We start from the raw sequence: 23,982 nt of genomic DNA on the forward strand, positions 1-23,982 counted from the left end.
TTCTTGTGTCTCTTGTTCCCCAAATTCCCACCCCCTCCTCCAGGTCCTGCCTTGACGATCCCGCGGGCCGGGATAATATTTTTTAAGGACTTTGTACATAGTATTTCCAGGGGCAGATGTGTAAGATTTTTTTATGTAAATCGTGTTGTTTAACAAGAAGACTGTCAGACCCGACAGCAGCTGGACATCGAGGTCCTCACTGGGGTGGTGACTGCCACGCTGACGCTGAGTGGAAGACAACCCCCTGAGTCAGAGCTGGGCCCATCTCAGACCCAGACGCGACCACCACCAAGTCCTGTGTCGTGACAGCAGCGGCTGCAGTCACCAGAAACAATCCTTCCTGCTGCGACACCTGTGCCGGCCCCAGCTACCCTCACGGCAGGCTGTCCACGGAAATGCCATGGCCAAGAGCCCAGGTCCTTCACGCTGGCCTCTTCCCTGCCGGGCCGGGTTCCCCGACGCCTTCAGAGTTCGTTGTGCCGAGCTCTGGAGATCCTGCTGGACAGGTCCTGCAGATGCTTCTTCACCTGTGGACAGAAACAACTCATCAGCTGGGGAGAGCGCACCTCGAGGCCGGCTCTGTGAGCTCAGCCTCACGTCAGGAGACGTGTGATCCAAAAGGAAAAGGCACAAACCCTGTGCATCTCCAATTCCATGCCCGTCCAGAAATGCTCAAATCACAAGAGCAGCTCAGTGCTAACTAGGAAATCCCACCAAAGAATGCTAAGAGCCAAAAGCTCAGGGTCTCTGGGATCAGCCCATAGTGTTATTTATTTACTTATGGATAGGGTCTCACTCCGTCAGCCAGGCTGGAGTACAGTGGCATGATCTCAGGTCACTGAAATCTCTGCCTCCCAGGCTCAAGTGATCCTCCCATCTCAGCCTCCCATGTAGTTAGGACTACAAATGCCCACCACCATGCCCGGCTAATTTTTTGTGTTTTTGGTAAAGATGGGGTTCCACTATGTTGCCCAGGCTGGTCTTGAACTCCTAAGCTCAGATGATCCACCCACCCTGGCCTCCCAAAGTGCTGGGATTACAGGCGTGAGCCACCGCCCAGCCCCACGGTGTTGTTTTTAAAAGCAATGACCGGAGAGGCTAGGACAGGGCTGTGGGAAAGACGCCTTCCTCCTCAGAGCTACCTGGGAGGGAAGAAGAGAGACCTCCAGCTCCTCACATCACAATGGCCCAGAGCATCCCCACATCCCACCCCAGTGGCAGCAGGTGCCGTGTCGGCCCCGCCTGGGCCAGGGTCACTGTAGCTCTCCCGATTCTCACAAAACCCTGCTCGTGGGCACCACCTCCCTCTCCACATAGGAGCCCGTGGCTCAGGGTGAATAACTCGCCGAAGGTCCCTCCTCTCAGCCGCCCTCTGACCTCCGCCCCAACGGTGTGGGTGCCTCAGGCAGCGCCACACGGCTTCCTAACCAACACCGAGCTTTGCCACGGTCAGGTGAAACTAGGCGCACGCTAGCATTCCATCCCCGCATCTCGGGGGAGCGCCCTGCAAACCCCCACATGGTGGTGCTCACCCTGGACCTGAGCTCCTGCCCACGGGCGGGGGCCGCAGGCTGCTCTCCTGCACGTTCTGCCGGGCAGACCCACACCACCCTCTCCTATCAGAACTTCTGCCTTGGTTTATTTTTTAGGCCTTTCCTGTTTTTGAATCGGTAACACCTGCCTGCAGCTCCAAGTTTAAAAGGCACAGATGGGGCTCCTGAACCCCAGTTCCCTCCAGAAAGAACTGGCATGAGCTTCCAGGATTTTCTGTGCCTCTGGGGCAAGGCCGTGCTGCTGGCTTCGGCTTCTCCTGGGATCTGCCCCTCTTCTCCTCACATCCCGGGGCTGTGGGGAAGGGGGCTCGCCTGTCTCGAGGGCTGGAAAGTGCCCTGACTTGTGGGCTGGCTGTGGGCATCCAGGTTATGCCCCATCCTGGTCATAGGAGAGGACGAGGCAGTGGCCTGACAGGGCCTGCGCTCACACCTGAGGGTCGGGGGACTGCACTAGAAGCCCACGGAGCTCTTCTAGCACGGCTGCTGTGGCCTGCAGTGCCCCACACACTTGTGGCTCTAGGGTTCAACTCGGACAGGGAAGACAACGGCGTGGGGCCCACACCCGGTCTACGGGAGGCCCTGAGCTGCACGTGGGCGGCCCCATCTTTTCTGCGGGGGAACTGTGGCCTCCCTAGTCCCCAAACCCGCGTGCACCGTGTAGCCCAGCTCCTTGGTCCGCCCCTCCAGCAGGGCGTGCTTCTCACGGCTGCGGCTCACACGCTCGCCGTCACCCACGCTCTCTGCGTGCCTCAGCTTCTCGTGTGCGATCTCCAGCTGCTTCTGGTAGTGGTTGTGCTTCTCGATTTTGGCTTCGAAGTGCTTGAGCTCCTCCTGGAACAAGGTTTCCACAGGTGAGTGCTCCCTCTCTGTGCTCGCCACGCCATCTTGTGGTCCCGGGTGAACTGCAAGGACGCCAAGGGACAGCGCCGTACCCGGGGTGGGACATGGACAATGAGGTGGCAGCTGGGAGGCCATCACATCAGCAGCAGGTCCCAGCCTGCGCCTCCTCGGCAGTCCTAAGCCGACCCCTTCCCTGTCTCTGCAAATGGCACCCCTTCCGAATCTGGGGGGCCTCCAGCTTGTTCCCGGCCAGACTCCATGTCCAGGGGTTGTGCTTCTGTGGTGGCTGCCTCTGCACCCTGACCCCAGCCTGCCTGGGCTCCAGTTCTGCTGGACTGTAGCTCTGTCCCTGCTCCTGTAGGCGCCCTGCCCTGCCTTGATCCCACACTCCAGACCCAGGGCCCTCCATGTGGCCCCACCTGCCAAGCCTCATGCATATGCCTGCGTCCAGCTAAGGTGCCCTAGCCCCGGAGGAAAGCTCCTGACCCCTTTCTGGGGGAGGTGCTAAGGGCCCTTCCTGGGGCCAGGAAAGTCCCAAGCCCTATGAAGGCAGGACCACGCCCACCTCACTCACGACAGACACCAGCTGGGGACCTTAGGTGAACTCACGGCCTGATACCGTGCCTGGGACTGCCCACCCAGGGACCCCCTGCTGGACTCCTCACTCCTCAGAGCCTTGCTGGGGGCTCACCGAGCAGATTTCTCCACCCTCAGAATGATCTGGCACGTCACACGCCCTAGGAGCCCCCTGCCACCTGAGGTGGTCTCCTTCCCTCCCTGGGCCTCCATCTCAGGAAGCGGTGACATCCCCAAATGATCCCAGTAGTCCTTGGTCCCCTCCCCCAGACTGTGGCTGGTTCCTGACCAATTGCTGACCATCCACAGGACCCGCACCAAGGCCACCTCAGACGTGAACACTGACAAAAGAACCAAAGCCCCTCCACAGCCCGGCCTCGCCCCTGAAACACGAGGTCCCACGCAGATGAGAAGGAAAACGCAAGCAGGTTGGCCGAGTGGTTAAGGAACAAACTGCAAGAGAATCTTCACCACACGAGAGCGCGCGAAAGGAGAGAGGGCTGCGTTTCCTTACCCGGAGCGCCTCCAGCTCCTTGTCGGTGAGGTTGGCAGACTGCGCCAGGTCCCACAGGTCAATCACCCTGGGCTCCTCGAACTCTGCAGGGAAGGAGCGAGAGCGGCCTCAGCGGCGCCTGGGGTGCACAACGTGGCCAGCCCCGCGGGAACCGCGCGGAGTGTGCATGGAGCCTGAGGGTGTGCAGGCGCGACGTGCATGTGTGTGAAACACGCGTGCGTGCACTGAAAATCTCATGGGGCACAGAGGGCATCTGCTCGGTAGCTCACACGACCTCGCTAAAATGTGGCTTCCCTGTCCCCTCGGCCAAGCAACTGCTTCTCCTTTGTGTCCAGAAACACCTGCCTCCATCAGAGCCTGGGAAGCGCCACAGCCCACCCTGGCTGCCTCTGAAGCAGGTGGCGGAGGGTGGACGTGGCCTGTGTGCAGAGGCTGCTCAGGACCTCAGGTGCGGGGCGTGCAAGTTTAGCCAGGTCCAGAGGCAGGCACAGGCCGTTTCCCTTCGGGCTCCTGGGAAGAGCCAGACAAACGGAGTCAGCTCCCGGACCCTGGTGCTCACGAAGGGACGCGGTGAGAGACGCCGGGGCCGTCACCTCTCTCCATCCAGGAGCGAGCAGTCCAGAGCCGCCTGCCCAGGGAGCCCCACAACAGCGGCTCCTGCTCCCTCCTCTGCTGACCCCTTCCTGCTCAGGCCGTCCAGCCCTCACCACTACGGCCAAACGCCTACGGCTGACAGTCACCAGCACCAGGTCGGGCTAAGGGAGCCTGGGTTTGGGGGTGGGTGGTGAGGGGTCTTGCCCAAAGGCACACAGGTGACAGCCGCAGAGCCAACCGAGGGGCCCTGGGCCCACGTGGACACATTCAACTACTGTGCTGGAGGCTGCCTAAGGCCAGACCTTGCAGGTCCCATCCTGGAGAGGAGGCGGCGGCTCTGCCTGGCACCGGGGACAGAGACCGGCCCTGCTGTCTTATCACCATGAGGGCACAGATGCCATCTCCTGGCGGCTGCTGCCTCCTCGAGCCTACAGCAGGGCCTGGCACACAGCCGGCGCTCGGTGTGCACGTGGAGGATGAGGTACAGAATCGGAAACTGTGTGAGTGAGGCCAGCAGGCTTCTGGTAAACCCTGCACAAGGCTCTGTCCTGGGTCCTGGGCAAGTAGCAGCAGTGCCAAGCCTGACCACTAAGGGCCTGCAGTGGAGTGAGACCAAGACCGAGCCGCTGAGATGGAGCCACAAGCTCTGTGGCCTCAGCGGGCGTCCTGCCCCTGCCAGGCTGAGAGGGACTGACAGACAGTGTGGGTGGCATGACACGGAGACAGAGCTGGGCTTGACAAGTGGTCTCTGTTCTTGACCAACAGCAGCAATGGAGGGGCTGTGCTGCTGGGGCTGGGGAGATGCTGGGAGGGGTTGTTCCCAGGCCCGCCGCCGCCACTGCTCTCTGCCAGTCTCCAGGAACAAGGCTGGGGATGGCCAGTGACCTTCACGGAGCAGCTCCTGGGAGCAGGGCCCGTGACCACCCCTGGGTAGACAGTGCGCCGAGGGTCTTGGCTGCGTCCATAGGCCCAGGTGCCCATCGCTCTAAGCACCTGCCTGCTTGTCCCCAAAACACAACCAGAGACAGCCCGACCCTCAGGAACCGACAGTCCCAGGCGGGCACTCACCGGCCTCCGTGCTGTAGCCCTGGCGGCTGACCCTGCGCAGGCGCTCCAGGCCCTGGTTGATGCTGCGCAGCTTCTCCTTCAGCTCCGTGTGTCTGCTGTGCAGGACGTTGCCCTTGATGTCACTGAGGTCCAAGGGGCTGATGACGTTCTCGTGGATTTCTGTAAAACCGAAGGCAGGACACCATGAGGCTGGGAGTCCGCGCCCTGCCCGCCCGGGGCACTGTCTGGAATGCCCACTGCTGGGGAGCTCAAACTCGCTCTCGTTTCTGGCCGAAAACGTCCCCGTTCCGTGGTCTCGCAGCGCCGCAGAAACGGCCGTTGGCACAGCTTCCTTTCCAGGTAGGACAGGTGAGACACCGGGACACGCACCAAGCAGAGCCTGGCGGTGACGGCTGGGGCACCAGGTCCAGAGGGTGGACTGGTCAGCTGGGTCACCCTCCATTTTACTCCGACTTTGTAGGGTGGGAAAGGCACCCATTTGGGGAGGGTCACGAGTCCAGAATGAAGGACCCATCAGCGAAGCACAGGTCTGGCAAAGGTGGCAGCTGTGCCCGTGGTGGGGGCAGGCACCAGTGAGACTCGGTTCATCCAATGCAGGCGGGTGACTCTCAGAGCCAGCCCTGCCTGCACAGCAACCTCCCGACTCACAAGTCCGGTAGAACCCTGGGAGAGGGCGTCCGGTGCCGCCTCCCCGCCCCTGCCGTGTCCTGGGGGGAGCCGAGGCTGTCCACTGAGCACAGTGAGCCCCAGGTGCAAGAGGGGCGGGGGGCAGGAGTGGGTGGGGGCAAGAGGGGCAGGGGGCAGGATGGGGTGGGGGCAAGGGGCACCTTCGGTCCTGCTCAGGGTCTCCAGCAGGACGTTGTACTCGTGAACTTTCTCTTTGTGATGCAGGAACTCCCGCCAGAGCTTGTCCAGTTCTTCGCTGGAGAATTTCCCAGAGGTCTTTGCCTAAGAGGGAAACAAGGCCTGGAGTGAAACCCGCTGTGGGCTCGTGTGGCTGGGGCCGCTCTTCAGCCGACTACTCCTCACAGCCTGGCAGGCCCTTGCCTATGTGAGTGTCGGGCCTGGTTCTTGGCCTCACGACCCTCCTGAGCCTCTATTAGGCTGGGTAGGGCAGGAAAACAAAAAACAAACCGGAGAAGAGCTGCCGGCAGGCAACCACCCTTCTCCTGGACGTGTCCAGGCTCAATGGGGGCCGGCTACTGAGCTGGCTGGGGTGGGGAGTGGAAGATCCCAAGGAGGGGAACAGGGCAGCATCCCAGCAGCCCCCAGACTTGCCTGGCTCTCCTGGCTACGGGTGGTAAGGACACCAAGGCCATCTTCCTAGGGGGACCTCTGCCAGCCCGTTCATTGTCATCCTACCTGCCTCCCGGCTACGGGGTGACGTGGATCACGCACACCCAGGGAGGCCACACAGGACCCTCTCTCCCTCTCTGCCCCCTTCTACCGACTCCATCTTTCCTGGCCACGGACAATCAGCTGCGACTGGGCTGGTACAAGAAGTCCAGCTGGCCCCAAATCAATGTGATCCAGAGAAACTGTTCTGGAGCAGCAGCCGCTGGAAATGGGGGAGCTGAACCAGGTGAACACCCCGTCACAGCCCACCAGCCCTGCTGGGTCCCAGTGCCTGGCCCCGCACCAACACCCCACACCCTTCCCAGGCACCGGCTGAAAGCCCAGCCCCACACACCAGGGCACTTTTCTAATCACAGAAGCACGTTCACAGCACCACTCACTAAATTAAAAATCCGACACAGAGTAAAGAACTCAGCCTGTGCTATGTCACGATCCCGTAACCTCACATGACCAGAGCTGAAGGTCTGACAGCTGCAGGCCAAACAGTGCTCCTTTACTCAAAGAGCAAGGAATTTTCTAAACAGGAAAGCTGAAAATATTCACAGAAAGACAGTGGAATGGCTTCCTTAGGAAGCCACTGTCTTCCTGAGACTTCCCCAAACCCCAGCTCCCACGCAGAGCAGAGACTGCTCCCTCACAGCCCCCCGCCGTAACACTCAACACAACGGCACCAATTCTGCACGGTATGGAAACAGTCGAGGAGTACCTTGTGCCACAGCTTTTCCAGCCTGGGATCATCCAGCCCGTCTTCCTGGGTGCCACTAAGGGAGTTGCTGGTCACCTGCTGAGCGTCCTTCTTCCCGTCCAGACCATACTTGGCCAAGATGACTAGGAGAGAGGGGAGGTTCTATTTGATATGGTTTCCTGTGAAAAACAGTCAACAGCCAACATATCTGGGTTGCCACAGTCGGCGAGACAGGTTTGCCTCTCATTTTCCAGCAGTTTCCTTTCGCCAGTTTCCTGGATGACCACTGGAGATATGGCAAGAACAAGAATGTAAACAAGCGTGGGGGCTGTGGTCTCCCAGCGCTTAGAAATGGCTCCGGCGACTCACGGGACGCCCCCAGGACCTCCCTCTTTCCTACCAGGGACATGCTGGCTGCAGTCCTCCATCAAGCTGTGTCCCCTTGAGATGCAGCTGTCGGAAGCGGCTGGTGGGTTGGGCTGTAAGAGTGGTAACCGATTGGCCCATCTTTCCAAACCAGTTGCACAGATTTTCAAAAACAAAATTTGCAGCCTCACCTGTTGCCGTACGGCAACAACTCTAAGGACCACAGGGCAGAGGCCACCTGCAGAGTGTGCAGGGTGATGCGGCTTTCTAACAGCCCACATTTTGTTTTTATTGGAAGGAAAAAGAGTTTGTAAAGGAGAAACGTCAGTGTCAGCAGCTTCTAACAAAAAGTCACGGTAGCAGCCAGGAAGAGTAATTAGTCTGCAGTGTGCTGTGGCCCAGTCACTCGGGAAGCCCTCCAGGATCTGCCCACGCGGTGCTCCCCTAGCCCCACTTCCCCAAGGGGTACTCAGCATCTGTGGGCTGTGTCTGTCACCACACGCTGCCACCAACACGATATGAAAGCAGGCGCTCAAAGCAGGCCCTGGTGCTGACAGGACTCAGCTGTGGACAAGTCTGGCACTTGGGACATGAGAGCAGAGCCCAGGGGCTGGTCTCGGCCTCCACAGGCAGCGGCTCTCCCGAGGCCCCAGTTCCCTGCGCTGTGGCGCTGTGCGACAGGCCCTCTACTAGGTCTCCTGGAATCTGGGGCCAATGCAAACCTGCCTGCTTCCTTAGCTGGTGGTGGGCTTGCCTGCCCGTCCTTTCCTGGGGACCGGGGAATTATCCCAGGGCCCCCGCCTCCCACAGAATGGGGTCCTGCCTTCCCCTCCGGGCTGAGGGCCCCGTGTGGGCCTCTCCCAAGACGCTGGGCGTGGAGCCTCCCTTCGCCTCACACTTCCCCTCACTCCGAGGACCTCTTCACCCAGGTGGTGACTCCCGGACCCCGGCGCCTCCTCTGGGCCTTCACCCGTGACCCTACTGGACAGAATCACTCCCAGCAGGGCCTCTGCATGCCCCAGGCTCAGCAGGTCCCATCCCCACACCTCTCCCAAAGGCCCATCCTCTGTCACTGCCAGCCCTGGGGAGTGTCCCTGCCCCAGGGACACGCCGGAAGCCTCAGGCCTCCTTTCTCATCAACACCACCCTGGCCTCAGATCCCTCCTGTCTCATTCCGTCCGGAAGCCTGGGTCATGGGGGTCTCAAGGCCACGCACAGCACGTGCTCCTTGTGTTCCATCCTCTAAGCATGAAAATCCGGCCTGTGGTCTTGCCCCCGAGGAAAGCCGCCTCTGCTGACAGCAGTCGAGAGCTGCTGCTGCTGGGCACGGGTCCTACAGATGCACGCTTCGAAGCTCGACACGCTGGGCCTGTCTTCCACGGCAGGGAATTTCTACGTGAAGTAACTATTTTAGGCCGGGCGCGGTGGCTCATGCCTGTGATCCCAGCACTCTGGGGGACCAAGGCAGGAGGGCCATCTGAACCCAGGAGTTCAAGACTGGCCGGGGCAGCGAAGTGAGACCCCGTCTTTTAAAACAAACAATTAAATAAATAATACTAGCTGTGGGGGAAGAGAAAATAAATGAAATAAATACATACATAAATACACAAAATTTTTTAAAAAGTGGCCTGGACGTCTCCTGGCCTTAGAAGCTGGTGCTGGGCCTGCCTGTGAAGGCCGTCCTGCCCAGCCCCCCGAGTCCAGCCGCTGCTCAGCAGCGCTGAGGTCACACCCCCGGGCTATGTATCCCGAGCCCGAGAGGAAGAGAGGGGAAGACAGCGAGGGTGGGCCACGTCCTGGGGCTCTGAGGCTAGCCTGGCCCGCGCCTTCCTAGTTGGAGCCAAAAGCTCTGAGCCAGAGCCCAAAGTGGCTGGTCAGACCCCACCAAAAGGCAGAATGCCCAAGGCTGCGATCAGCAGCAGGGACTATGGAAAGTTCTGGATTCTGGAGGTGCTGGGTTCTGCATGGAACAGAGTCACAGAGCACTGAAGCTGGAGGCGGCCTCAGGAGCATCCAGCCCTTAGAGCTCCTGGGGAGGACGAACACGGCCCCACACGCCCTGCGTGTGGAGGACAGACGCCGCCCCACACTCCCTGCCTGGGGAGCAAAGTGGCCCCGGGGGCACGGTGGGGGTGAGGACAGCCGCGAACCCCAGAGCAGAGCAGAGCGTGGCCTGTCTGTCTCAGGGCGGACCTCAGCATGGGCAGTGCCAAGGGTAGGCCCACAAGGTGTGCTGCCCAGGCACCTGGCTATGGCTGGTCCCCCAGGTGCGGTATCAGTCTTGACAATGGCACGGGGGACCTTGGGGATCCAGGGGCCACACCCAGAAGATGGCGGGCAGCTGGCCAGGAGGAGCCTCTCTCCTGAGTGTGGGCATGGTCTGCTCCTGGGACACCGGCTCCTAGAGTCCCACTAAGTCTTCTGCCAGGTCACTCGGCAATGGCAGAAAACAAGACAGCTCTACTTGGGCCACAGACCTGGACACCCTGCAAGGACACCGGCTGGCCCGCAGGAAGGAGCGGGTCCTTAGCCCACTTCTGTGCCCCCTGCAAGCTCCTCCGTCTCCTCCAGGCCCTGAATGCTGCCCTGCTGCAGAGCCAGTCCCTTCTCCCTGCGGGGCACCTCCAGGACAGGCTCTTTCCTGGCCCTTGGGAATGGCCCTCTAGACACGCTGGTGGGGACGCAACCATCCAGAATTGTTTCAGCCACGTCTCCGCCCCCCAGGCATCCCCTGCCGCCGCGTCTCCGCCCCCCAGGCAGCCCCTGCCGCCACGTCTCCGCCCCCCAGGCAGCCCCTGCCACCATGTCTTGGCTTATATCCCACCCAGACTCTTGAACATGGTGGCATAAACCAGCAAAAATGAAGCCAGCCCTTTGCCTTTAACCCAGGCACAGTCACATGACACGTATGCTGATGTCTGCTGATGGGAGAAGAGGGGTGGCTGGAAACAGACCACCTGCTCAGGAGTCAGAAAACCCTGGCTCCAAATCTTTGCTGCACTACTCGGCTCTGCAACTCCAGACAAATTACCCTCTCTGAGCCTGTCAAACGGGATGATAGAGTTTTGAGGAGTAGGTGTTAGAGCATCAGGCCTAACGAAGGAACTCCATAGACACCTCCTCTCCTTACTAGAGATAACCCGGGTGCTGCAATGCCTGGGGCCACCAGTGCGTGGGAAAACAGGACTACAGCAGGCTCCAGACATGGCCAGGGCTCTGGGGCTACCCTCAGTGTGATGGCAGCCACCCACCCTCAGTGGGGTGTCCCACTTGGTTCACAACCACTGTCCCATGAGACAGGAGGAGGAAACGGAGGTGGGGGGCCCAGGTCACACAGGGAGCAGCCGGGCAGGGGACTGGGAAAGGGGTGCCTGGGGTCAGGGAGGGGCAGCAGTTGGGTGGAGGCGCAACAGCTCCTGTGGCTGCTGCACGTAGCTGACAGCAGGTGGCCGAGCACGCAACTCCCTGGAGCAGCCCCAAGCCCAGTCCCGCAGGCCCACCTGGTGTGCGTCCTCTGCCCGCCAGTGTCCTGCCAACGGGCCTGTGGTGAGGGAGGATGGCGGAGGAGAGGGATCCAAAAGGACCAGTCGCAACTCTGTCATTTAAAACCCTCCTGGCTCCGAGGACACACCTGTCTTCTGTACGCTGGTACCAAGCAGGCGACTGTCCTGCTGCTTCTTGAACACCACAGGGACAAGGGGCTCACTAACCGCATCACAACTAAGTGTCCGTTCTGACTCTTGGAAAGCTATTCTGACAACATCTGGAGTATGTCCCCAAACTTCAAGATGCCAGGGCAGACCTCCTTCCTCCACTGGGAGACAGAGCCTCCTGCTGTCCTATGGCCCCTTCCTGCGTCCAGTGCCCCTGCCCAGGTCCTCCCTCCAGCGTGCCAATGGCACTTGTGACAGCAAAGGAGCCGAGACCACGGCCATGGGCACATCTGCGCTCGGAGGAGCTCCCCGTAGGCTGCACCCAATGGGACCCTTGGCCAAGAGCCAAGGAATCAGAGGCGTAGCCCACAGCACTGAGGCGAGCAGCCACCATCCTTGTGAGGGTGAGCCTCCCCGCAACCACTGAGGCCAGTGGCCACCTCCCTCACGAGGGTGAGCTCCCCAATCCAAATCCTAAGCTTTCTGGGCACTCGGGATGCTCAGGGGAAAGGCTCATTTTGGATATCCAGATTAAGCACAATGCAAATATTCCCAAATCCAAAAACAAAATCCGACATCCAAAACGCTGCTGCTCTCAAGCATTTAGGAAGAGGGATACTCGACCTGCACTAGGAAAGAAACAAACGGACCATTGAGGTTGCGTATGAGTCTCGCTTCCTTCTCCCCATCTTTGTCCAAGCCGTCAAGCTTTAGTTTCTTCCAGGCGAGTTCATCCCTCTCCTGTATCTTCAGATCAGCGTGGAGCTCGGCCAGCCTCACGGGAGGAAGATGTAGCTGCGGACGAAGGGGAGGGGACTGTGAGCCACAAGCAGGATGGACCAGGACACTGCTGGAAACTGACCTCGGAGGAGGCTGGCCACCGGGAGGTTCCGGGAGACCAGGAGGAGCTGGAGTCAGGGTCACTGTCAGCACGATTCAAACCCCACAGGTTTCGACAAGAACGCGGCATGGACACCAGTCTCCAGGCCCGTCTGTGTACATGATCTGGAAACCCCAAGTCCATCGGGGGCTGCCCACCAGCAGCGGCTGCCCATTCCTGTCCGGCTGGAAGACACCCCACCCTTCCCACCCTAGCACCTGGGGATAGTCATCGGGCACTTGGATAAACAGGGCAGGAAGAAAATACCCATTGCGTTACCATTCCACTGCAGACACCACTGCAAGGACACAGACACCCAGAAGTTCTCTTTTAAAAGAATCACTGTAATCTCAGATTGGCCCCATCTTCATTTCCCAAAGACCCTTCGTTGCCACCTCTCAAGTGTTCCATGATGCGAACTGTCTTGCTGTGATGGTTCTTACACAGCCCCAGATCCTTCTGGAGCAGGAGTCTGTCACCCTCTCACTTACCTGCTGGTGTAGACCACACAGGCAGGGCCCTGGAACGAGCTGCCGCACTGGGGCTGAGGATCTTGCTCACCCCGCCCTCACACCCCTCCACAGGACAGGCCACACTTTCTTCATCCCACCCTCCCTCCCAGCTCTGGGACCCTGGGTGAGGGAAGGAAGGAAGTAAGGTGACTGCTGGGCACACTGCTTTTTGGTTGTAAAGACAGGATTTAGGCCAAGAGGGTCCCCATGTCAGAGTGACTGGGCCAGAATGCCAGGTGGCCAAGGCAAGCAGCAGAACGAAACCCACCGGCCAGCTCTCATCGACTCTGGCCTCAGGGCTGGCCCGGCGAGCCCTTCAGGGAAGAAAAGCCTCTTCCATGCAGAGCAGCGTAGCCCAGCTGTGTGAACCAGAACGTGTCATGAGGTGGGATCAGGGTTCACGGAGCCAGGGTGCTGTCTGGGGAGGCTGCACCGCATGCCTGTCGTGACACCAGCACATGAAAGGCTCTGTGGAGTCCCGCAGCAAAGGAAGTGCTCGGCACTGTGCGGTGCAGATCCCCAAATCTCTCAGCTCTCAGGAGGGTTCCCTTCCCTGGGCACCTGCATTCTCACATTCCCCTGGGGCGGTCCCCACGAGCTGCCCGTGGTTCTAGGAGGGAACCCCAGCTCCGGCGTCTGAGCTCCAGAGGCCCATCACCCAACACCTGTCTCTGATCATGCGTGTTTCAATAGTCTGTTTTCCCTCAGGGGTTGGAAATATTAACCTTTAATCTATACCTCATTAGCTATTTTCTAACATAAATACGACACAAGCCAGTATCCAAAGTATGTGTGTTCAATAAAGTTTATATAAAACAGTGAACATCCCCAGGAAGCGTCGCGAGCCGGCTGCCTTCCCAGTGTCCTGCAGCCCACACCACCTTGCAGCCCGAGGCCTCAGGAGGCCCAGCCCTCAGGCCTGCACTGCACAGGGGCACACGTTTCTTTCAAGACTCGCACGAAGCCAATTCTGGGTGTTTGGCACACCCCACACTCTGGAACCTCCTCGCCTCGCTCTGCCCGTATCTAGACTGAGCCCATCCTGCTCCCTGCAGCTCAGTCTGTGTTGGGCCTAGGAGGAAGCAGATCCCTGACCACAGGCCCTGTCGCCAGCTGGGTGCTGGGGCTGACAGCTCCACCCTCTGTCCTCTCAGAAGCCCGAACTGGCTCCGCGGCCGCCCTAGCCACACAGGCCCCAGCCTCCAGGAGTTTAAAATTTACTTAGAGACAAATCCAGATCACTGAGCCACGTCCCCCAACGGTAAAAAGAGAGCACACAGTAGGCACAAAATGAATGGCAGGGCCTAGGGCAGAGGAAAGCTTCTAATTCTCTAGAAGGTTCTCTAACCCTTGGTCGGTGGTCCCAGGCAGTCTTTTATCTGGGCCCTCCTGGTAGATGCTCTGGCCCCCATCTCTACAGGGGCTGCTTTCCAGGATTGTCCCGACCTGAAAACCCTTTCCCTGGCAGCCTGACACACCCCTACCTGCGTGCCTCTTCCCCAGCCAGCCCCATTCACCCAGCCCCTTCTCCCCAGAGCTCCACCCCATGCCCCTCTGTGCCCTGGACATGCGTCTGCAGCGTCCTCTGGAAGGCCCTAGGAGGCGTGAAGTCTGATCTGAGCGTCCCCAGCAGGTGGACCCGGGACAAAGAGGCACCTGAGTGATGCTGAACTCTCAGAAGGGGCAGTCTGCACCTCAGGAGGAGGGGGAGCCCACACCTGCCTATCTTGTTTGTGACCCAAACTTCTGGAGGAACAGGTCTGCCTTCATCTCTGCTTCCCCGTGGCTGCTGCTACCCCGTAGGCATCTTATCTACCGCGCTGCACTGCCCGGGAGGGCCCGAGATGCGAGGCCCACAGCGATGCGCCGAGCCAGAAGCAGCACCCTGGGGCGGGCAATCCTGGCCCATGCTCTTGAGTGTGTGCTGGCCCTGAGGGGCCCCGGGTCTGCCCTCTTTGGCTGCAGGGGAGAGGACGCAGGTGTCCCGTGACTGCCCGTGGGCTGCCCGCTGGAAAGCGGAGCTGAAGACCCCGGGCTGCTGAAGCCCTGGGCCCATCCTGGCAGGCTCACAGCCAGGCGCCAATCCCTGTAACCTGCGGTCCTCCCTGGACTCCTGTCTGCCTCCCCAGGATGCTAGGAGAGTCAAGGGCAGGTGCTCCATGGGCTGTAAAATCTGCAACCCACAGGGAAAGTCATTTTCTCCTTCTGATTTCCCAACTCTCAGGCAACAGGGGGTCTAAATTTCACACCGCGTGTCTCCCAAAAGCCAGCTCCCTTTCCCTTGATATGCGACTGCCAGCGCTCAGCGCGGAAGGGGCCAGCCTGGTGGCCGCCACAGAAAGCAGCCCCGGCTCTGTGCAGAGGAAGACCAGCAGGTCGTGTGCAGGGCCCCAGACCCCACGTCTGGACTCTTTCACCTCTCTCAAGTTAAATGTGAATGCATCAAGTTAGAACTACCCTGTGGAAACCAAATGCAGAAAAGAACCTGTCAAACATGAAGCAGTGAGGCAAATCATCAACAACCAGGGAACGCATGCAGGGAAGAAAGCCAGCTCAGCTGAACAAACGACACTGGTCCTGTGTTCTCAGACACAAGCAGAACCGACCGGGTCCTCCTGACCAGACCCAAGCGCCCAGTACTGCTCGGGACCGCAGCAGCGGCCCTCCCCCACACAGCACAACCCGCATGCCAGCAGAGCATTCTGGAACTTTCCAGCAACCTGCTACTGCTATTCGATGCCCCAGGAAACCCAGGCCAGGGTCCACAGCTAAGCCACTGGTGTTAACCTGCACATATAGCACAGTTCAGGCTGGGCAGGTTCCAATGCAACTAGGACCATCAATGGACCACCTCTTCAGAGGGCACATGGCATCCTCCCAGCGTTCACCTGAGTGCCCACACCAGAGTGCAAGGCACCCACCCTGAGGAGCAGGTCCACCCTGAGGAGCAGGGGACCAAGGCTTCCTGGCATGCTGCACCTGTCTCACCACGGCAGGTGGCAGTGCACTGTCCCAGCCTTGCCATCGTGTCCCAGCTCCTTCCACCTGAGCTCCGTGGACAACCATACCCGCCTTGAGCTGCTGTGAGGTCATGCATTGGTCTGGCGAGTCCTAGGTGCCCATGGAGGCCGCCAGCTGGCCCATCCTCAGAGGCCCTTCTCAAGCCAGGGAGGACGCTTGAGAGATGGGGTGGGGCTCTGAGGACTACTCTCTGCAGACCTCAGTTTCCACTCATCAGACCTCTGGGAACAAGATTCTTCACACACTCTCATCGCAGTCACCATTCATGCCAGAACTAAGGACTGCCCGGGTGCGGTGCCTCCTGGGATTATGCCTGTAATCCCAGCACTTTGGGAGGCAGAGGCGGGAGGATCACATGAGCCCAGGAGTTTGAGACCAGCCTGGCCAACATGGTGAAACCCCATCTCTACTAAAAATAGAAAAATCAGCCAGGCATGGTGGCGCACGCCTGTAATCCCAGCTACTCAGGAGGCGGAGGCGTGAGAATGGCTTGAACCTGGGAGGTGGAGGTTGTAGTGAGCCGAGATTGCGCCACTGCACCCCAGCCTGGGCGACAGCAAGACTCTGTCAAAAAAACAACAACAAAAAAACAACAAAAAAAAACAACTAATGACCTACAGCCAAGGACTCCAAGCTCACAGCACCATGCAGCCCAGGCCAAGAGGTACACGAGTGGGTCCCTGAGCGCGCCGCAGCTGGACCATGCGGACCCTGGAGCTTTCTCCTCAGCATCAACACAACACACAGAGCTCCGAAGAGGCAGAATCCCCCGAAGGCATCTGCAAGCACAAGGGCTCTGCATGGCCTCCGACCGCCAAAGCTCCAGGGACAGCCTCTGCTTAGGAGTCTTGCAACACAGCGGAGCCCGCCTGTGAAAGAGGAACCGGGAGAGTTCACGGGCGCTGGAGAGGATGAAGCAGCAACCCCCTGGCCGGGTGTCACCGGACGAAAGCGGGTCTCGGTGTCTTCTTGGTGGCACCCACCCCTATCTGTGCCTCAGGGCAGGTCTCACAGCCCAAGCCCAACAAAGGCAAAGGTTTCCTGAGACGCTCCCTTCACCCTACGCCTACTGACACACTAAGCAATCCTATATGCCAGGACACGGCTTTACACGCAGAAAACAGGGATGCGATGTTTTCACGAAGCAAACCAAAGAAAGGACAAGACCGGGCTGGCTGCTGAGCGCAGGTCACAGGAGGCTGAGAGCAGTGGCTGCAGAGCTGGGCGGGACGTGCTTCTCTGAAAAAGCAGCCCTCGCCTCAGTTATCTTCCAGGTGGCGACTCCGTCTGATACCCACCTAGAGTGGCAAGTCGGGTGGGGTAAGAAGCCAACTGGAGTGACTGCACAAACAATTCTCTGCCCCTACGTTCGAACTGACTGTGGCTCCTCCTGCCTCCTGACCACCCTAGGCCCTAGCACGCTCGGCAGCAAGAGCCACAGCACGAAGACCACCCGCCATGCGCCACCGCCACTGATAACCTCAAAAAGACCAGGACGGGTCTGACGCCCGCACGCTTGGCTCCGGGATACAATACCCTCGCAGCACCGCCGCCCTCCAAGCTTCCATTATCTGGAAGGAAAATCAAGACGAATGGGCTCTGCAGGCCTGCCTGCCAGAGGACCAGGCTCTCTGGAAGGGGGGAAGACACACAAAATCCCCCCAAAACACCCTCACCCTCGAAGAACTTCACATTCTGTTCAGCAAAAAAGACTTGTCCACGCAACTAGAACTTCAGGACTTAAAGGGACCAGAAAGACCATCTAGTCCAAGGCTCAGTCCAAAGTGGAGGTGAGCAGCTTGCCCTACCATGGTGCCCAGGGAACCTCAGGGGAGGTTCAGGAGACAAGACCCGACCCAAAACTGAAACCGGTCAGGCGAGCGCCCAGCACCAGGGGACAGGGGGACAGGGACGGTGCATGGGCAGCCCCAGGGCAGGTGTATCACTGCAGGGGCCCTGCGCTGACAAACACAGAGGACCAGCTGGAGGTGGCTGCAGGTAAGGTGGAGCGCACCAGGGCGGCCCTACAGGGCAGGTGGAAGACTTGGGCCAGGACCCAAAAGCAAAGGGAGCCGCTGGGGTTCCTGGGCCCCAGTGCACTTCCTTAGCGCCACCTCCAATCGGTCAGGGGGTCAGGGAGTCTCTTTCGGGCTCCCCATTCCTCACGGGGAGGGGGGACTCCACCCACTCAACAGATGCCCAGTGCAGCGGGCACGGGGAGGCAGCGCTGCACCCCAGCTGCTCCTGGTTACACCTGTTCCCTGCTGCTGGGAGGCCGTCACCACATCCAAACCCAGCCCTGTCCCCAGCTCCTCCAGAATCCCTTCCTCCAAGAAGCCGCTCTGCCGCTCCAGCCCAGAGCATTCTCCCACCTCCGCAGGCTGAACATTACGCGTGGGGCTTGACTGCTGGTCCCAGGAGCAGCTCAGGAAGGGCCTGTGGAGCTGATGCCCAGGCGTCAATCTCCATCCCCAAGCAGTCTTATAACCGTCTGTCCCTCCCCCACCTGTTTCTCTCCTCCCTTTTCGTTCCAAAAGTTCCTTCTTATTCTGCAAATCATTTACTTTTTCTCTCAAAGACTCAGGAATGCGTAGAACTGGAATACTGAGACAGAGATCTAATCTGACTCCTGCATTTGAGATGAGATACTGAGGCCCAGATGGTGGGCATGGTTCGAACACACCCATTTCAGGAACACCTAACAAATGAAACAACGGTATCTTCACGAAGAGAGCACTGGCTATCTTCATGAAGAGGCCTAGGGTCACGCACCAGTTAGGAAGCTGTTGTCCCGGGGGGCCCCACTGGCTGAGCCACCTTGAGGGTGCCCTTTCCCCTCGGGCCTCCGTACCTTCATCTCTCAAATGAAGGTGGTCAGGTAAGCGTCCTGTTAAGACTTACTTTCAGCATTCCCAAGGTCGCGTTTTATGTGCTCTAAACCGATCCCATCTCCTCACCTCCTCATTTCTCGCTCAAATGAACAAGCACTGGCTTGCTCCTGGGATTCCTTCTCTCCCTGGACACGTCTGTCTACCCAACATTATCTCCCTATGTGGGGAAACAACATTTTTCTTGTTTCCCCACATAGGGAGATAAGGTTGAGGGAAGCGGCAGGCTCGGGAGGCAGGAGGCCTGTGATCTAGCCTGGTTCTGCCCCTACGCTCCCGTCAGCAGGCCGCCCAGGCTGGGGAGGGCGACACTGACCCTCGGGGTGCCTGCCGCAACCTGCTCCACGCGTCGTCGCCGCCGGCACGGGTACCTTTCCTGCTGCAGAAGGGGTCCGGGCGCCCCACTTGACACCTGGGGGAGGCTGTGCCAAGGACAGGGCGCGTGGGGCACAGGTGCCCGGGCTGCGACGCCCCGGCCCCGCCTCCGACCCCCGGGCCCCGCTCCACTGCCCCCAACCACGGCCGCCGCCCCCGGGTCGCGCTCACCCGCTGAGCCTTCTCCCAAAGCTGGTTCAGCTTCTCCATGCGGAACTCCTCCCCGGACTCGCGTTTCGGGGGCGGCTCGGGCTGGTTCTTCTCCCGCGAGTACTTGCCGCCGTGGCTCGCCGCGGGCCAGGGCCCAAGCAAGAACAGCATCAGCAGTAGCAGCGCCGGCAGCCCGCGCAGAAACCACCCCAGCCTTCGCGACGCCATCTTCCTCTGCGACTGGCGCTGTGCGGAGAGACCCAGCGAGTCGATGCCTCGCCCACTACCCCGCCCCGCCCACCGCGCGGTCTCCTGGGAATTGTAGTTGCTCCATGCGCGGCCGGCCGCGGCGAGGCCGCCGGCGGACTCCAGAGCCCAGGAAGCCCTGCGCAGGCGCATGCGTTTCCCAGGCAACCACGCCGCGGCCAGAGGCTGCGGACCCGGGCTGGGGATACGATTGGAGAATAAGGGTGGCCGGGCGGCAGCAGATACCAGGCCTCACTCAGAGCCCGGAGTCCGCACTACTTGAGGCCTTTTTCCCCCTCTGCCCCGCAAAAACAGCGGAAAGCCTAGGAACCGGGCCGTGTCTGGCTGAGCCTGATAATGCTCCGGCTTCACGCGCACTGACGCCGACTTTTGCGTGCCCGGTGCCGTAGCGGGGTTAGGACTGCGGCCCCGGCCTGGCGTTGAGGAGCCTGGCCCAGCCCGCTTCTGCCCCCCGCGGAGCGCCTGGGCGCGGGTGAGCGCAGGCCAGGTTGTCCTGGGGAGGCAGGGCCGCGCAGGCTTCCCCCCACGTCCCGGAGCCCCTGCCCCAGCGCACGTCCCAAGCACCTGCTCTCGCGCCTGCTGCAAGGCAGGGCTTCGCGCGCTTTTCTCCAACTCACTACACTCTAGGAAATCCAGAGCCAAAGTTAGCATAGTCCGCTCGTTGGGGGCTTTTGGCCAGCGAGTTGGGAAGTGCCCTGGAGGTAGCGCGGAAACAAGGGGAAGGAGGGAGACAGACGGCAGCTGGGCCCCTTTGGACTCAGAGAAGGGACAAGGGGAGCTCATCTGGCAAGAATGATCTGAAAAGGCCTCCAAGGGTGGGCGGGATTTTGCCTGGGGAGGGAGAAATTTCCAACTGGAGGAACAGTGACGAAGCGGGTGAAGAGAGCCTGGGCATCTTGGAAGAAATTAATGTTAGTTCATTTCCTTTTCTTTTTTTGCGTGGGGTGGGGGGGATAGGGTCTCTGTCATCTAGGCTGGAGTGCAGTGGCACGATTATGGCTCACTGCAGCCTCGACCTCTTGGGCTAAAGCGATCCTCCCCCCTCAGCCTCCCATGTAACTGGGACTACAGGTGCGTGCCACCACGCCCAGCTAATTTTTGAAATTTGTTGCAGAAGTTAGGTCTCCCTGTGTTGTCCAGGCTGTTCTCCAACTCGGGCTCAAGCAACCCTCCCGTCTTGGTCCCCCAAAGTGCTGGGATTACAGGCATGGGCCCCTGGGCCTACCCTAATTTACATTTAAATTGTATCTTGTGTTGGTCCAGAGAAGATTTCAGGTGTCTGGAATCAAGGTGATCTGCTGCTGTCGTTTGCTGCTTTTCCAGTATTTTCAGAGCCATCGTTTCATTTATTTTTTTCCAGCTGTTGAGTTGTTTCAGGCAAAAGGGTAAAGTCAGTCTGTTACTGCATCTTAGCTGGAAGCGCAAGTTCCCAATATGGGATGTATGGGGGAGAGGAGGTAAAGGAATCCCCCAGGAGGGTGGTGGAGGGAGAATGACCTCATGCAAAGTGACTCCAGAGACAGATCAAATGCTGTCATTGCCATCATTGCATGTTTTTAAGCCTCAGGACAGAATGGCCAGGTGAGCCTGGCCTAGATTCTCACCTGTGCCTGCCTTCCCCATGTGTTCCCACGTTCCTGCTCTTCTCTCCATCTCCTGGTGCCTAGAATCAGAGGTCACCCGTTTTACCCCACATACATGTTTTGCCCTGATCCCACTCCTGAGAGCTAGAGGTAGCTCTTGGTGGGCTTAGAAGGGGACAGTTCAAATTGGCCCATCCCCCCATAAGCATATCCCCGTTGGTCATCTGGAATGTGGTCCTCACTGCAAATGTTCCAGCTCTGTGAATCCTGTCCCAGTGTCTTCAGAAAGGCCCTTTATAAACCCACAGGAAATGGAAGCTGGACTGGGAGCAGAGTCTTTGGGGATCCTGCGTCTTACAGTGGTGTGGGGTCCTAAGAGCCGTTTTCTTATACAGCCCGGTTTCCCAGATAACTAAGCAATATTGTATGTGAGGTTACACACCCAGGCAGTGAAACTAAAAAAATGCAGGGGACAGCTAAAGGTTGGGATGAATGATACCTGGGCTGGGGGAGGAGGGAGGATGCAATGGGTGGACACAGACAGGCTTCCAAAGTGGTGTCCAGGTTGTATTTCTTCACTAGGTGGTGGGCACACAGGCGTGTATTTTTCCTTACTTTTAAATTGTAGATATTTCATACACTCCCCCGTATGCATTATACATTTCAAATTAGTACATCTTTTAAAAAATCACAGTGGTTGATGCAATCAGTATGGGTGCCAGGCGCATAGCAGGGACTCCAGGTGAGGGCATTGCTCTTCTTTTGGGCTCCTCCTCTAGGGCTGAAAGTTTATTTCTCACCCCTGCTCCTCCCCCATGCCAGCCCATGTCTCTAAGTGGTGAGGGGAAGGTGTGTGAACAGAGACAGATATGGCCCTGCAGGAGCCCAGAGGGAGGCCCACTGGCCTTGGTGAGAATGGATTGTGAGGCTGGCCAGCGCTGAAGCAGAGTATCTTGCTTACTAGAGCAAAGGGGAACTGTGCTATGGGACCATCTCTCAGAGCAAAACAGATTGAGTCTCTTGAGAAGCCTGGCATAGAGGACTGTCCGGCTCTCAGAAGCCAGAGTGTTCAGCCTGACTTCAGGGGCACAAGGTTCTTGCTGCCTGGGCCTGTTCTGTAGTATGGGGCTGTCCCTGACTGGCTGGCTTTTGGAAGCATGCAGCATTGTCACTGACTGATTGGGGCTTTCCTGCCACGACAGCCAAACAGCAGTTTGTTTTTGTCCTTGAGTTTGGACTATAGATGGTTATTTTCTCCAGGCAAAGGCAGGAAGCACACGGGAACAGGTAGCACCAGGTGGCTGCAGGCAGGCGGTCTGGCTGGAGCTCAGTGCAGAAGCACAAGGCGGTGGTGAGGAGAGAGGCAGCCCCAGGGGCTGAAACGCCACTGGAAAGAGGATTCCACCCAGAGCAGTGGAGACCACAGAGTGATCCTGAGGGGAGATTTACACGGAGATGCATTCGAGGAAAAGCAGAGACCAGTGGGAACACGGGTGCTCTCCGCCAGAGGAGAGGCGACGGTGATCGGGACGAGATAGAGACACCGAGGCAGTGAAGATGGAGAGGCCATGTGAAGGTGGAAGGGACAGAATTTGGTGACAAGAGTCCAGACTGACACCCGGGTTTCCACTCGGGGAGACCAGAAGGTGGCAGGGCCAATTCCAATGCCAGCTCTCCGGGGAGAGCACGCTCAGAAGGAAGATGCGAGTCCAGGTCCCTGTGGGATGGATGTGGAGCCCTCCAGGGGCATTGAACTCCATAGATCTGGCAGTCAAGGGCAGAGGGGTCCAGGGGAGAGGAGACAGAGATCTGGGGACCACCCACAAAGGCAGAGTGGGAAGGGGATGGAGCTCTCCGGAGGGAGCCAGCGTGAGGGTGCGAGAAGGAGCTTGTAAAGGAAGCAGAGCGGCAGCCAGGACAAGGGAAGGCACCCGCGAGGAATTGGCCTGCAGACCCCAGGGTCGAGGAGGCTTTAAGGAGGAGTGCATGGGGAGCGTTGGGCCCCTCAGAGACTGAACGAACAGAGGCTGGTGTGCATGCCTGTGGCCTCTGCCCTTGTAACAACCTCTGTCTTGGGTCAGGTTTCCTGGAAGCAGAGCTGAGATGGAATTCCTATGGAGGTGATTATGGAGGGGTTGCTCCTAGGAAAGGAGAGTGGGGGTAGAGAGCCGGTGCAGAGAGCTGAGCAGGGCTGTGACTGCTTCAGCCTGGTTGGATGAAGGGGAGCTCAGGAGCACTGCACCTCACGGCTGTCCCTGCCTTGAGGCCAGGACCATTTTGTGCCTCCTCTCCCTCCCCGCATCAATCAGGCACTGGGTTGTGGGGGAGGGTGTGACCTCCTGAGTGAGGCAGTTTTCCCACCTGGCCTAGGGCAATGAGCCTCCGCTCTCCTCAGCTAGCCACTATCCCTGGAGACAAGTGAGACCCCACGTGCTTGGGCAAAACCAACCCCTTTCCAGCTCCCAGCACGTAGGGAGGGTCTGAGTAAGACCATCCTCAGCTGCCTCCTCTGCTGGCTTACTCCCTGACTGTCACTCCTTCCCCCAATCGTCTGCCACTGTAGACTCCAGGATGAAGCTCATTATGCTGCTTCTCCCTCTGTATGGAGAGTTCGAGTCCCCCAGGCCACCCCTTGCCCCAGACAGCTCTGTATATCAGCTTCTCAGACACATTCTCCCATCCCCAGTTCCCCCAAAACCCTCCCACTCTCGAACTCATGACCAGCCATGAGCAACGTCCAGTATCCTAAACTTTTTGTAAACCAAAAATAAAATTCTGAGGCCCCCCCAACCATCTGAATGGACTTCCTCCTCTGCCAGGGCACTCTTAGAATGTAACCTGAAAGACTGGTTCGGGCCATGATGGGAAGTGGACGTCAGATTTGCATCATTATCGCTCCAGCGTTAACATCAACACAGACTTTAGTCTGATAAGAAATATTTTACAATCTATTCTCTCTGAAGCCTGCCACCTGAAGGCTTCCTCTGTAAATAAGAACTTTGGTTTCCACAATCCTTTATCTTAACCCAAACATTTTCTTTCTATTGATCCCAGGTCTTTAAATCAACTCAATCAATTGTCACCCAGAAAATTTTTACCTA

At 58.9% G+C, this 23,982-nt stretch overlaps 2 protein-coding genes across 3 annotated transcripts; both read right to left on the reverse strand.

The window, feature by feature from the left end:
* Positions 1 to 103: 103 nt before the first annotated feature.
* LRPAP1 (LDL receptor related protein associated protein 1) lies at positions 104 to 19,269 on the reverse strand. Of its 2 annotated transcripts, none has more exons than XR_013417708.1 (8): positions 19,053 to 19,269; positions 11,856 to 12,000; positions 7,208 to 7,329; positions 5,973 to 6,093; positions 5,146 to 5,304; positions 3,446 to 3,566; positions 2,208 to 2,411; positions 104 to 527 (listed from the first exon to the last, which is right to left on the reverse strand). XR_013417708.1 is itself a non-coding variant. In XM_001085674.5 (8 exons), the coding sequence occupies exons 1-8, from the start codon at positions 19,257 to 19,259 to the stop codon at positions 465 to 467; spliced, it is 1,077 nt and encodes a 358-aa protein (XP_001085674.3). In that variant the 5' UTR covers positions 19,260 to 19,269; the 3' UTR covers positions 104 to 464. The 2 variants fall into 2 exon arrangements, 1 of the variants encoding a protein (XP_001085674.3); XM_001085674.5 differs by having other exon boundaries at positions 2,208 to 2,384; positions 3,484 to 3,566.
* Positions 7,296 to 11,849, reverse strand: LOC144341110 (uncharacterized). The gene has a single exon (XM_078003095.1). It carries the CDS (start codon positions 8,026 to 8,028, stop codon positions 7,552 to 7,554), a length of 477 nt encoding a protein of 158 aa, XP_077859221.1. The 5' UTR covers positions 8,029 to 11,849; the 3' UTR covers positions 7,296 to 7,551.
* Positions 19,270 to 23,982: the final 4,713 nt, after the last annotated feature.

Source organism: Macaca mulatta, chromosome 5, assembly GCF_049350105.2.
Source record: "Macaca mulatta isolate MMU2019108-1 chromosome 5, T2T-MMU8v2.0, whole genome shotgun sequence".
Taxonomy (NCBI): domain Eukaryota; kingdom Metazoa; phylum Chordata; class Mammalia; order Primates; family Cercopithecidae; genus Macaca; species Macaca mulatta.

What these genes read in the sequence shown, in the direction of transcription:
- LOC144341110 (XM_078003095.1), bottom strand. Translation starts at nt 8,028, where the DNA reads ATGCTGAGTACCCCTTGGGGAAGTGGGGCTAGGGGAGCACCGCGTGGG.
- LRPAP1 (XM_001085674.5), bottom strand. Translation starts at nt 19,259, where the DNA reads ATGGCGTCGCGAAGGCTGGGGTGGTTTCTGCGCGGGCTGCCGGCGCTG. An exon ending in ACTCATACGCAACCTCAATG is followed by an intron (nt 7,330 to 11,855) that starts GTCCGTTTGTTT and finishes CCTCTCTCCTAG; the next exon opens with TCATCTTGGCCAAGTATGGT. An exon ending in CCAAGGAGCTGGGCTACACG is followed by an intron (nt 528 to 2,207) that starts GTGCACGCGGGT and finishes TTCTGTCCACAG; the next exon opens with GTGAAGAAGCATCTGCAGGA.